At 38.7% G+C, this 13,686-nt stretch overlaps 1 protein-coding gene across 4 annotated transcripts in view; it reads right to left on the reverse strand.

The window, feature by feature from the left end:
- LOC126203913 (ribonuclease P protein subunit p29) overlaps nucleotides 1-13,686 on the reverse strand; it is a 155,734-nt gene that overhangs the window by 134,965 nt on the left and 7,083 nt on the right. For all 4 annotated transcript variants that reach the window (XM_049938302.1, XM_049938303.1, XM_049938304.1 and 1 more), the window contains exons 2-3: nucleotides 10,062-10,222; nucleotides 1,721-1,929 (exon numbers count right to left, since the gene is read on the reverse strand). In XM_049938302.1, coding sequence (XP_049794259.1) covers nucleotides 1,721-1,929; nucleotides 10,062-10,222 — 370 coding nt within the window. The remainder of the gene's footprint in view (nucleotides 1-1,720; nucleotides 1,930-10,061; nucleotides 10,223-13,686) is intronic.

Consider the following 13,686-nt stretch of genomic DNA (forward strand, 5'->3'; position numbering starts at 1 on the left):
GCACAGGTTTACTGCACGCCTAGTTCAGAACATAAATGCAAACTCCACCTGACACTTTATTATATTCGCTACAGTTCTTGTATTATCCCCTGTAGCCGCGAAGGGCAGGGGTCTGTATCTGCTGCCACCGATTTATTTCCTGAACAGGCTATATCCATTGTGTGTGAGGGTCTGGCGAGATCTAGATCCTCAGCAGATGCCAGAATCTTCACCTCATCCTCAGACACAAGCTTGTAGGCAGCGGTGTGTGGGTGCCACTGCAAATCCCTTGGTCTTCGGGGGTCTTGTGTCAGAATTTCTCTCACTGATCCTTGGGTTTCTCTGGCTGGGAGGGCTTTACTGATTCAGTCTCCGGGACTGAGGGTGATCCTGAAGCCCTACGACCAGCTGCTTTTGGGTATTTCAGCCACTGGTGGGTGTCATCTGGCAGAAACCAGAGGAAAAAACCTGTACTAACCACTTGATATTAAGTCCCGAGTTATCCCATTTTTATTACTTTGACAGTAATTTAAAATACTTGGGCAACTTAAGAACAAATCTGCGAAAAAATAAAAACTCACTCATACCCGTTTCAGTGCAAATAATTACATGTTTGGCCATTAAAGAGCATCCAGTCCTACCTTTGTAGCTTGGCTGTTGTCTTTTGGTTGAGTTGGTTGCCACTAGATATCATCTTTATTGCGAGTAGATTTGGATGCATGACAAAATGAGCTTATAGCATCAGTTCTGTACTGTTGTTTAGGTAATGCTTCCAAAAATGGATGGTTGTAGTAATCATGAGTTCGGTATTGAATTTAGTGGCTCAGAAAGTGAGGAAAAATGAGATATTACATCATTAGACATTGAAAAGAATGGCAGTTTGTCTGATGACAGACAGGTGTTCTCCCATGATAGGACATAAATATGTCCACTGTGTTCCACCCTGCTTTGCCAAGATTCTCCTTTGTGAAATACATGGTTCGACTTCATACATACAAAGAAACTAAAAAAAATTAGTAAATTTCAGAATATTTTAGTCAGATTCCATTACATGACTATATGCAGCATTTTATTAATTGTGACATTCGAAATTTGTAAGTCATTATTTTGAACTTCAAATACTATATTTATATGTCTATATTATTCATTATGTGGCAATTTTCATTAAAAAAAATATATTTTTTGGAACATAATTTGTCAAAAAATTAGTATTTTAATGGGTTAAGGAAAGTCAGATATTTTTCCTTAGAAAGCAGAAAAGGCTTGTTTCATTTGCATCAGAGGGATATTTTTGTGTAAATTCAAACACTGCAATTAGGAGACTACCCCCTACTTGTTCTCATTTCTCTGTTTCAAATGGTTCAAATGGCTCTGAGCACTATGGGACTTAACTGCTGTGGTCATCAGTCCCCTAGAACTTAGAACTACTTAAACCTAACTAACCTAAGGATATCACACACATCCATGCCCGAAGCAGGATTCAAACTGGCGACCGTAGCAGTCGCACTGTTCCAGACTGTAGCGCCTAGAACCGCATGGCCACTCCGGCCAGCTTCTCTGTTTCAAAATTATATTAAACTGAATTTACAACACTTACACTAACATATCCATTTGACCTAAAACATTGCCACATCTGAAAAAACAGGAAATTTGACAGCAATTTCTATTTCTGACAAGTCATCTAAAAGGTTATTTACAGATTCAAGAGAAAATTTCTGATGAAAAAATGTAGAATGCTTACCCAGACTCTTTTAAAAAACTTATATCTATATAGGAACTGAAATATTGTTTCCATAAGGAATGTAATGGACAGAAGTCACTATATTTCAAGCCACTTTTATTCAACTTGTGCAAGCCAAGTTCCCTCTTTTCACTAAGGGTCAGCTGAGATTTCTTTTGTCGCTGTGATCTCTTATGACCTTTCAACCTATGTTTTGCTAACAGCAACCTCTGAAACAAGAGAAAAGTTTGGTTTTCTCAATAATTAATTCTGTTATGTAACCATATTCAATACAAAATATGAATGGCAACACCAAATGTTTATTCCTTTAATCACAAAACATTCATACTTTGTTCTTCATTATGTATTACGAAACCAATAAAGGCAATGATGCCATTCTCCAAATATTAAAATAACAACAGTTAAAAACTGACAATAGGAACAATATAAACAAAGATCATATTTATGATACACTTTCAGTAAAACTGTTTTTTCTAACACCCATACAGTGTTATGCAATGCCTTCCTCCTTGCCATTAAAAATTGCACATTGTTGTGCAGCAGGCTTATCCTGTAATCTTTCGTTGTTGATCATTCAACATGTAAAGAGTTTCACAAAATAATATTTCAAATCAAGAAGAAATAAGCTTACAGGCAAATTTTGCTTTCTCAACATTGGTTTTGGAATCAATGTCCAGAAAGGTGTTCCTTCAGGACAGCAAATTTGTTTCTTCAGAAAATAGGCACTCTGGGGCTTGGGGCAACATGGTGATCACGTCACGATCTTTTTTTAATTACATATTTCAGCCAACTATATGATAAAGTTTTCTAATAAAAATTCATTTGCAACAAGAAAACATAAACTAAGTACACAATTTGCATTATCTTATCATTTAGGATCGTTAATATCAGTGTACACAGAAGAATGTGCATAATGTCGCAGAAACAAATCTGTGATCATGAATAGGAACATTTTTATGTATTGTTAAATGAATTTGAAATGTAAAGTATCATTTCATAAAAGTGGTAAGATATAATACTTATATCTGTTACCAATGAATGGTTATCGTCAGCTGCACTTAGAAATTTCGACAAATGATTATTGTCATCTGCACATAGAAATTTCGTTGAGTGGGTAATAAATGTGAATATGGTAACTGTGCGAAAATTAATTTGTGTGTGCATAAAATAGGGAGGCTGGACGCATTGTTTCATTTGTGGTAACTGTACTGAAGAACATAAAATCTGCTAACTAGAAAAGAGGCAGGGAGAAGAAGAAAGAAAATAAGAGTGCAGAAAATCATAATTATGTCACAGTACCAAAAAATCAAAAAGTAGTTGTAAGCAAAGAAGTATCTCTCGTAGTGGCAGTTAGGAGCAGAACACAATCAAATCTTAAGTGATAGACTTGAGAATGTTTAAAGATGGCTAAATTATGTAATAGTTGGGAAGAAATGAAGTATTTTTGTCAGAACAACTGAGGATAAACAAACGGGTTGTTCTTGAAAATGGGATCAAACAACTGTTATTGAGATGCAGAACACAAATTAATACTTGCACTGCCCTCTCCGCTCTCTTAAAAGTTGAGGAAGGAAGAACATATTAGTGGAGAAAAAGGATGATCAAGTTTCTCGACAGCATTTATATTCCCAAATGAAATTTTCAGTCTGCAGCACAGTGTGTGCCGATGTGAAACTTAATGGCAGATTAAAACAGTGTGCCATGCCGAGACTCAAACTTGGGACCTTCGCTATTCGCAGGCAAGCCATGTCTCCACAATATCCTTTCTTCCAGGAGTGCTAGTTCTACTCGGGAAATCTGGAAGGAAGGAGATGAAGTACTGGCAGAATTAAAGCTGTGAGGATGGGTCAGATGGTAGAGCACTTGACTGCGAAAGGCAAAGATCTCGAGTTCGAGTCTCGGTCTGGCACACAGTTTTACTCTGCCAGGAAGTTTCAGCATTTATATTAAAGAAGCAAGTTATAAATCCGGACTGACACAGCATCAGTAAACTGTTACTATCTCATCAGCAATGTGTCAGTGCACCAGAGGTTGGTCAGATATATCAATTAATTCCAGTGTCTTAGATGATCCATCACTGAAATGGCATGGGATTGTGGCTGGTCATAAACTTGCAGAAATAAGGAATACCAGCAAATATTTTTTATAAAAATATATGACTTACGTGACCAGTTGCGACACTGTATTAATGTCATCTTCAGGCCCCTATGCAAACTGAATGGTGATATCCAATCACTGGTGCATTAGGACAGGTACCATGTATAGTCACTTGTCTCATGGATTTCTATTTACACGATTTGTGCAATCCAGCAATCTAACAACTGTCAAAGTAGTTGTTATATGGCTGGAGTGCACGTCACATGATTATACATGAAACCGTGGCTGGATATCGCCATTCAATTTATATAGGGACCTAAAGATGATGATAATGTAGTGTCGGAACTGGTAACGTAATCAGTATATTTTATAAAATTATAACTGTTGGTATCCCTTATTTCTATAAATTCCAGCATTGGCTGCAGCCAACAGACAACCTACCTACAGCACTGCTGTTAGCATCATCTGCCAAATCAGCCTCTCACCAACAATTCAACACGACGTGTGCTGCCTTTACACTTTGGTGAGCTGTGTTAGAACCACGCTGTTTGTTTTATTCACGACCATGGTAGTGCTGGGTGTTGCAGTCTGATGGAAAGTGATTTTATTCATTGAAGTTTCTTTTGTTAAATTTATAACATGCTTAAGTTACATAGTGGCCGCAGCTAACTAAAACTTATATACAATTTAGTCTTGTTTATGGTGTACACTGGCTGACACGTAAGCAAATCCTGAATTAAAAAATGAATTCAATGTTAAGGTCAATAGTTCTCGTACCAGTCTAAGAAGAGAACAAACTTGTAACCTAAAAGCAGAACCAACTTCTAGCCTGCAAACTCAAAGTGACATAAGGAATGAAATTTCTGTGCTGCAAAACACAATAGGCTCTTTAACCAAGGAGTTACATATGGATGTATTACAATAGTGGGAAACGAAAAAAACGATGACGTAACGCAAATTCAGGATTTTGCTGAACACAAAGAAAATTAAATACAAGAACAAGTCTCAGATACAAAACAAAGGGTAAATATTTTACAGAATGTCAAAGAAACACTTTTACAGATTTGAATTTGGCAACTTTGCGTGAACGAGTTAGTGAGTTAATAGAATAGAAGGTTTATAAGCTGGTCAATTTATCACCCAGTACATTTACGTCTACACAAAATTTAGAAAGCACTTAAGAGGAATTCTCCAAACTGTGGGGTAAAACAGTAAAAACAAGGATGAACTAACTAAGAGGAAATTTGGTGAAAGTTATGACCATTCTACTGCTTCATCCACATCCACACCTATACTCTGCAAACTACCATCAGGTACATAGTAGAGGGTACATTGCATTCACATATGGGGCATAACAAGAATGATTGTCTGAATGCCTCGGTGCATGTAGTAATTATTCTAATCTTATCCTCATGATCCCTATGTGATCGATATGTTGGAGACTGCAGTATATTCCTAGAGCCATCATTTAAAGCCAGTTCCTGAAACTCCGTTAATACACTTTCTCAGGATAGTTTATGTCTATCTTCACAAGTCTTCCAGTTCAGTTCCTGAAGTATCTCTTTGACACTCTCTCATGAATGAAACAAACCTGTGACCATTTGTGCTGCCCTTCTCTGTATATGTTCAATATTCCCTGTGAGTCCTTTTATGTATGGGTCCTATACACTTGAGCAATAAAACCAGTTGCAAAAGTGATCTGTAAGCAATCTACTTTGCAGACTGATTACATTTCCTCAGTATTTTACCAATAAACCAAAGTTTACCACCTGCTTTACCAACAACTGAGCCTATGTAATCATTTCATTTCTTGTCCCTATAATGTGTTACACCCAGGTATTTGTATGGATTGGCCGATCCCAACAGGGACTCATGAATATTACAGTCATATTATTTTATTTTCAGTTTTGTGAATTTAATATTTCTGAACATTTAAAGAAAGTTTTCAGTCTTTGTACCACTTTCAAATCTTATCAAGAGCTGACTGAATATTTATGCAATTTCTTTCAGACAGTACTTCATCACAGATAACTACATCATCTGCAAAAAGTCTGAGGTTACTATTAATATTGTACACAAGGTCATTAATGTAAAAGATGAAGACATACTTCCCTGGGGCACACTTTTAAGTTACTTCTACATATGACAATGACTTTCCATCCAAGATAACATGCTGCATCCTCCCTATCAAAAAGTCCTCAACCCAGTCACAAATTTCACTTGATACCCTATATGATCATACTTTTGACAATAACCATAGGTGTGCTACTGAGTCAAATGGTTTTCGGAAATCGAGAAATACAGCATCCACTTGACTGCCTTGATCCAAAGCTTTCATGTCGTGTGAGAAAAGTGAGAGCCAAGTTTCACATGACTGATGTTTTAGAAATCCATGCTGGTTGGCTTTGATGAAGCCATACTGTTCAAGATACCTCATTATGTTTGAGCTCAGAATATGTTCTAAGATTCTACAACAAATCGAAGTCAAGGATACTGGATGGTAGTTTTGTGGCTCACTTCTACTACCCTTCTTGTAGATGGGTGTGACTTGTGCTTTCTCTAAGAGCTGGGCATGGTTTTTTGTTTGGGGGACCGAAAATAGATTATAGTTAGAAGAGGTGCTGACTCTGCCACAAATTCAGTATAGAATCCAAGAGGAATTCCATCGGACCTTGGAGCTTTGTTCAGTTTTAATGATTTCTGCTGTTTCTCAACACCAGTGACACTAACACTTGATTTATCTTTTCAGTGGTACAAGGATTAAACTTGGGCAGTTCTCCTGGGTTTTCTTTTGTAAAGGACTTTTGAAAATGAAGTTAAGCATCACCTTTTGTTTTGCTACCCTCAATTTCAGTTCCTGTCTTGTTTGCTAGCGACTGGACACTAACTTTGATGCCACTAACAGCCTTTACATATGACCAGAATTTCTTTGGGTTTTGTGTAATATCAATTGACAATATTCTCCTACAGTAGTGCATCACGCATTGCTCTCTTGAAGCCTTACACGCTGGTTTATACCCATTATGCAGTAATCTCTCTTGATTTAGATGTTTCTTTACAGTAACTGTGTACCATGGAAGTTCCCTCCCATTATGAACTGTTCTACTGGGATCATATCTGTCCAGTGCGTGGGCAAATATTCTTTTACACGTGAGTCACAGTTCCTTTACATGCTCCTGCCCTGTGCTGAAAGTTTCAAGTTCTTCATTGAGATATGACATTACTGATTTTTTTATCTAGTTTACTGAACACATATACTTTTCTTATTGCTTTAGTAGTCCTTTATACTTTGGTAATCATTGTTGCCACAATTGTGTCATGGTCACTGACACCAGTTTTGACGTGGAGATCTTCAGAGGTCAGATCTATTTGTTGCCATTAGATCCAATACATCTCCATCATGAGTGGGATTCCTAACTATCTGTTCTAGGCAGTTCTCACAGAACGCATTTAGAAAAGTTTCACAGGATGTCTTATCATTCTCACCACTAACAAAACTGTAATTTTCCCAATTAATTGTTGGATGCCTGAAGTCTCCACCAATGATTACAGAATGACAGAAGGATCTCATTATTTTATGCCCATCCCCTGATACTAAGTCTTGCCCAAACAATCTCACATGCAGCTCCAATTTCATCTCTGTAGGTATGAGTTTCTTGTCTACTGTGTCAAATACACCACCTCCATTTCTCATTTGCCTATCTTTTCGATATACACTGAAATCTTCCCCAAAAATCTCACTGCTATCAATTTCAGGTTTCAACCAACTTTCTCCACCTAGTACTATGTGAGCTTCACTGCTCTTCAGAAGCATTCCAAACATCGGTACTTTGTTGCAAATGCTCTGGCAGTTAACCATTAGGATTTCAATAGTCTGAACTGTGGAAGGCATTTATTTCGATCTCAAAAAATGGTTCAAATGGCTCTAAGCACTATGGGACGAGGCCATCAGTCCCCTAAACTTAGAACTACTTAAACCTAACTAACCTAAGGACATCACACACACATCCATGCCTGAGGCAGGGTTCAAACTTGTGACCGTAGCAGCAGCACGGTTCTGGACTGAAGCGTCTAGATCCCCGGCCACAACGGCCGACTTTCGATCTCACACTTTCACTCCTCCAGTAGAACTTATTGGAGAACTAAATATAGGAAACAGTATTACTGTAGCTAAACATTTTCCAAAGTATAAACCTGAAGGGGATATCCATTCCACATATTTCTTAAGGTCTATTTATTTCTCAAACCCAGGTGTTGGATGTGTAATTTCATGCTGAGAGCACACATTATTACTGTCATCTTCCTGATGAAGAACTGTGGCAAAACTAGCAAAGGGCTTTTATACATAAATAAAGGAGAATATTCAAGAAATTATATGTGGCTGGTAGATTGTAACAGGGAAATCACACTATACACTAGATACTGTACTACAAAATACAAATAGATAAGCTTTATGTTAGTAAGTAGTGTGAATGAAGTATGCCATGCCCAGATTAAGTATTATGGACAGCAAAATTACTATAGGAAGAAAGTGATGGAGTGATGGCAACGATTAACACACATGACAGAGCCGGGTTGCCCAAATATGAGTACAATTACAGACCCAACCACAACCATAACAGAATCACATAAGTGGATACAGAGTGCAGCATCAGACTTTGTTACCACAATTATAGTATAACAATGAGTTCAGAAGTCTAGCTAAAATAATGACAACTAAATAACAATAAGAATAGTGCAAGTTCATGCTGGTTATTAGCAACGCCACATTTGATGGAAAGGAGGAAAGGGAGATAATTTACAGGAATGGAGAATACTTGTGTTCTATCAGCCAGCATACAGGATACCACTGTGGTCCACTGAGACTTACTACAGAATAGCCAAGTAAACAGATACACCTGAGTATTGTGGTTCAGCTGAAAGGGTGTACTACATAAACAATAAAGACACAGTGGTCTGAGCTTTGTGAAATACTATTGATCATAAGAGTATTGAATAACAAATATCTCACAAGAAGCAATGAAAGGTTACTAGCTGCAATTGATCAGTAACTCCTTCAGTTAACAACAGGAAAGCAAAGAACGCAAATTGGCAAAATAAGAGGTGCTGTTCTGTTTAGCTCGAAGTCTCTACATAGAGCACAGTGAAAAAGAGTACTACAGTAAACTTGCTGGATTATTATTATTATTATTATTTTACAGAATGATAATACATAGTTTTATAAAGGGGTATTTATACTTCGGAGTGATCATTGCTTAAATGTTACAGTCAGGTCAGTATATAATTTTAAGGGTGCTTAGTGCAACCAGGAATGGAGTGCATCCACTTCCTTCTTAACTGTGTTACTTGTGGGGAATCAGAAGCAAGTAAGAGGTCAGTACAACCTTCGTAGGCTGAGCATACAATGCAAGAACAATAGGATGTTTATATGTAGCCTCTGGATTGAACAGGGAAATGGGAAGAGCGAACTCTGAAAGTATTATATGCTTAAAATGATATAAATCAAAAATTGATTGGAAAAGAGTTTGATTACCACCACATAAAACTGGGCAAGGCAATCAATTGATAACTTGATTGCTTTTAAGAATAGTTCTACATTAAAATGATATTAAACATGAGATCAATGAATAATAAAAACAGAGCTGAAACAAGATAATACGTTGAACTTGCCTAGAATGTTGGGATATTACTCATAGTAAATAAAATTAAATAATATATGTCATGCCCTGGTGGCTTCCGTTTTACTTCTAAAGTTTAAAGAAAAGAAAATTAATTAGATATAAGTTTGGGTTAAAATGACAAATGTGGTGAAAGATGTGAGTAATATTAATGTTGATTACATAGTTAAGATTTTCTTTTTGAAGATGACAACATTATTGAATCTCATTATGAAGTCACATCTAGAGAAGTTTACAGGAAAGTCTGTGTCCAATGAGAAAACTCTAAAAATGTTTTACCTTCACACTTTATATGAAGAAAAAGTGTCAGACAGATAGCAACTAATGACTGTGAAGAGCTCTGAAGTACAAGAAAATGTCCCAGTGAGATGCAAATTTGCTATTCTTGAACAATGCAATCGTGTCTTATCATACTAAAGAAAGATTTAAGGCTTTTGACTCAAAAATTAATTTCTAAAATTTAAAAAGAGGCTGTTGATTTCTTCTCAAGACATTCATTGCAGCCAGTAAGTAAGAGACTAATGATTATGCTTCCTCTAAACAGTCGAAATAAAGTGGAAACTTGCCTTTTTCAGTTCTCCATTTATCCGCTTTGTGTCAGTAGCAGGTAATACTGATGATAAATATGCTTTTACTGCTTGCTCTTTTGAGTCGCCATCAACAGCTGACTGTGTTGCTCCAAACACTCGTTCCTGAAGTGTCTCAGGAAGGGGAGAATAAAGTAATTCTGGAAATGAGTGTTGTCATAGTTAGAATGAAAGCAATGCAAAATGAAACATTCACAATTGTAAAATTAAAGCTATTTAACATTGGCCACTAATCATCCAGTTCATAATTATCAAGTAATGAAAATGGAAGCTGAATTCACTTCATCTTTAGCTATATTTTTTTAGTACTCAAATTAGTGCATTAAAATAACTTTATGTGAATGTGAAATTAAAATTATCATCAAATTTACCATTTGCAACATTATTTTATTTACACGAACAAGAAACAGCTTCCCTTATAAAATGAGTTTTTCCCAAAAAACAGCATGTTCCAAAGGAAGATGAAAACATCCTCACTTTTGATAAGGGGACACCATTCATCAATATGTGAATTGTAAGGGAACGAGTGAAGTAGGCAAGCGATCGTCCACCACCCAGCGTGGTACACATGTTTCCGTCACAGCTGATTCTGCATTGCTGGGTCGCTGCCCGCGCAAGTCAGCTAGCAACGCAGAATAAAAGTGGGTCTTTCTGTCGGCCAGGCAGCTGTTGTCATCAGACACCCTGCTGCGTTGTCAGACACCGGGCTTCCACATCGCGTTCGGGTCAGTAGGCTGTGAGGACACTGACCGCTTCTGAGTATGTATGTAACGATTTTTTAATAAAATTGAAAGTAAATTATTTGACGTGTTCAAATGCTGATCACCGGCTCACCCTAAGACCCTCACGCCCACCCGCCATCATCCTGACCAGTCAAATACCTTATAAAATGGTGTCAGAAGTGGGATCCTCTGGAAATACTTTCCTGGGGAGAGAAGAAAACCTACAGTCTTTCAAGAGGGTATAGCGGTGATTGGCATTGTTCGCGAAGTTCGTGTTTCATATCCGTACGTGGAAGCAGCACAAGGCAGATACCATCCTCTGTCGGAGCACATCTCTGCAGACGATGCAATGGAACGAGACCCAGCACTGAAGGCAGGACTGCAGCAGATACTGGCTTTGCTTGGCGTGCATGCGAACAGCAATGATTGCAAATTTTTAAATAAATAGAGTGACTGGGTTATTCAGTATGGCAGAGGCACAACAAGATTTGCAGACTGTTATAGCACAGTTACGAGAAGAAAGTCAGCGATTCAAAACAGATTCAGAAAGTAGAATGGATGTCAGACAAGTGAATAGTAGCCTTTGGAATGTAGCTGATGAAAGCACAACAGATTCAGCAGTAGTTAAAAATTTTTCTTTGATCCCCACAGTTCCGGTCTTCCGTGGGAAGTCTGATGATGATATTCACGTATTTTTTAGTAAACTGGAAAACGCAGCAAGTTTAGGATCCTGGAGTGATTCAGATAAAGTAACCATGGCGAAATTGCGAATTCAAGATGATGCACTTGATTTTGTTACGTGTGATACCATGTGCACTTGAGCAGCTATCTATGACGTTTTTAAGCAGACACTGGTGCAATGGTACAAAGGGAAGAAGACAGCAAGATTTTACAGGGAACAACTGCACAACATGCGTATATTGGACGGAGAATCTATTGAGCATTTTGCTGATCACATTAGAAAAGTGAACGCTAATACGTATGAGCTCAGCGAGAACGATTCGTACAATGAGAAAAAATTGTTTGAACCAGGACAAAGGGCATTAGATACGTTTTTGAATGGGTTACAGGGTGAAGTCGGTTGTGCAGTCAGATTGGCACGTTGTGAGACATTTGAAGAAGCCATACAGACAGCAGTTCGATTTGTGGAAGAGGTACGGAGACCTCAAATGGACCACAAACCGGATCGGCGTGTGTTCGAAGCTTATTCAGGAACCAGTTATCGTGGGAATGGGCAACAGGCGGCCAATACTCGTGGGAAGAAGATTCGGTGTTTCGTTTGTGGAAGGGAAGGCCACAGAGCGCGGAACTGTAGAGGAAGGACTGCAAGGAGTACGTTAAACGACAGAGGGGACAGGAGGGCCACCACTACTTCCGCCCCCAAGAAGCGATAGTTACTGCGAGCTCCACGAATGACAGTTCTGAAGGCCTGCTTGTTAACGTAATTTACCGTGGACAGAATGTCTGTTTTCTAGTTGATACAGGGGTTCAAATTTCTCTAATGTGGTGACATGTAGTTAAAGAGAGAAGCTGGAGGCAGTCGAGTTGTACCATTAAAGGGTTAAATGGCAACCAGGTGCACAATTATGGAGAAGTTGTGATTAACTTCGTGACAGGCCAAGATGAATATGAGGCCAGAATGCAAGTGATAAGAAGTAGAGAGAAACGCTACGAAGATATACTAGGGTTGGATTTCCTGTCAGCTAACCACGCTCAGATTGATGTAGCAAAGAGAGAATCCGATTCGGTCATAATGATTATGGCTGCAAAGGGCACTCTAAGAGTCAGACTCAAAAGAATGTTAGTGACGCTGAGGTAATGCGCAAACCAAGTAGCGGTACAAGTATACGTTCCGAGTCGACGTACATTTGACTGAAAGTGAGCGCATCCCCCAGGGAACAGGAAAAACACTGTGAGTTCCAGTGAACACTGCTAACATGCGTAATGCAGAAGCGGAATTACCACGCGGAACTCCTGTGGCAACAGTATCGAACCTAGACCCACAAGACGTGATAGAAATCCCTACCAAGGAGAAAGATATACAAGTAGCAACTTACGGTCCACCGAATGTCAATACAGGAGAGGCAACTGTTGAAGCATGTGGATAAATCGAACAAGAGCTGGTTACTAAATTAAACCATTTATCGCCGGAGGATCGGGAAATAATTTTACCAGTGCTACTTAAGATACTCTGATCTCTTCCGTGAGCAGGATAATCTTCCAGCAACTCCATTAGTTCAACATAGAATAAATACCGGAAGAGCAGCAAAAAATGGTTCCAATGGCTCTGAGCACTATGGGACTTAACATCTGAGGTCATCAGTCCCCTAGAACTTAGAACTACTTAAACCGAACTAACCTAAGGACATCACACACATCCATGCCCGAGGCAGGATTCGAACCTGCGACCGTAGCGGTCGCGCGGTTCCAGACTGAAGCGCCTAGAACCGCTCAGCCACACCGGCCGGCGAGGAGCAGCACCCATCGCTCAACGACCATACAGTATTCCTTATAGCCAACAAGCCTTAGTCGACGAGATGATTAAAGAACAACTGGAAGCCAGGTTTATTGAACATAGAGAGCCATCTGTTCCAGCCTGGGCCTCCCCCATCATGATCGTAAAAAGGAAATCGCCTACAGGAGAACAGAAGTACCGATTCTGTGTTGATTACCGGAAGCTGAATGCTGCGACGTTACCGGATATTAATCCATTACCGGATCTTGTACACTCGTTGGATTATCTTGGTTTGTGCAAAATCTTTTCTGTTTGTGACCTAACCAACGGGTACAATAAACTGACTGTACATCCAGACGATTGGGCTAAAACATTGTTTACTACGCCTACAGGTGTGTACAAGTGTAACCGTCTTCCTTTCGGTCTA

This window comes from Schistocerca nitens, chromosome 9, assembly GCF_023898315.1.
Source record: "Schistocerca nitens isolate TAMUIC-IGC-003100 chromosome 9, iqSchNite1.1, whole genome shotgun sequence".
In the NCBI taxonomy this organism is placed as follows: Eukaryota; Metazoa; Arthropoda; class Insecta; order Orthoptera; family Acrididae; genus Schistocerca; species Schistocerca nitens.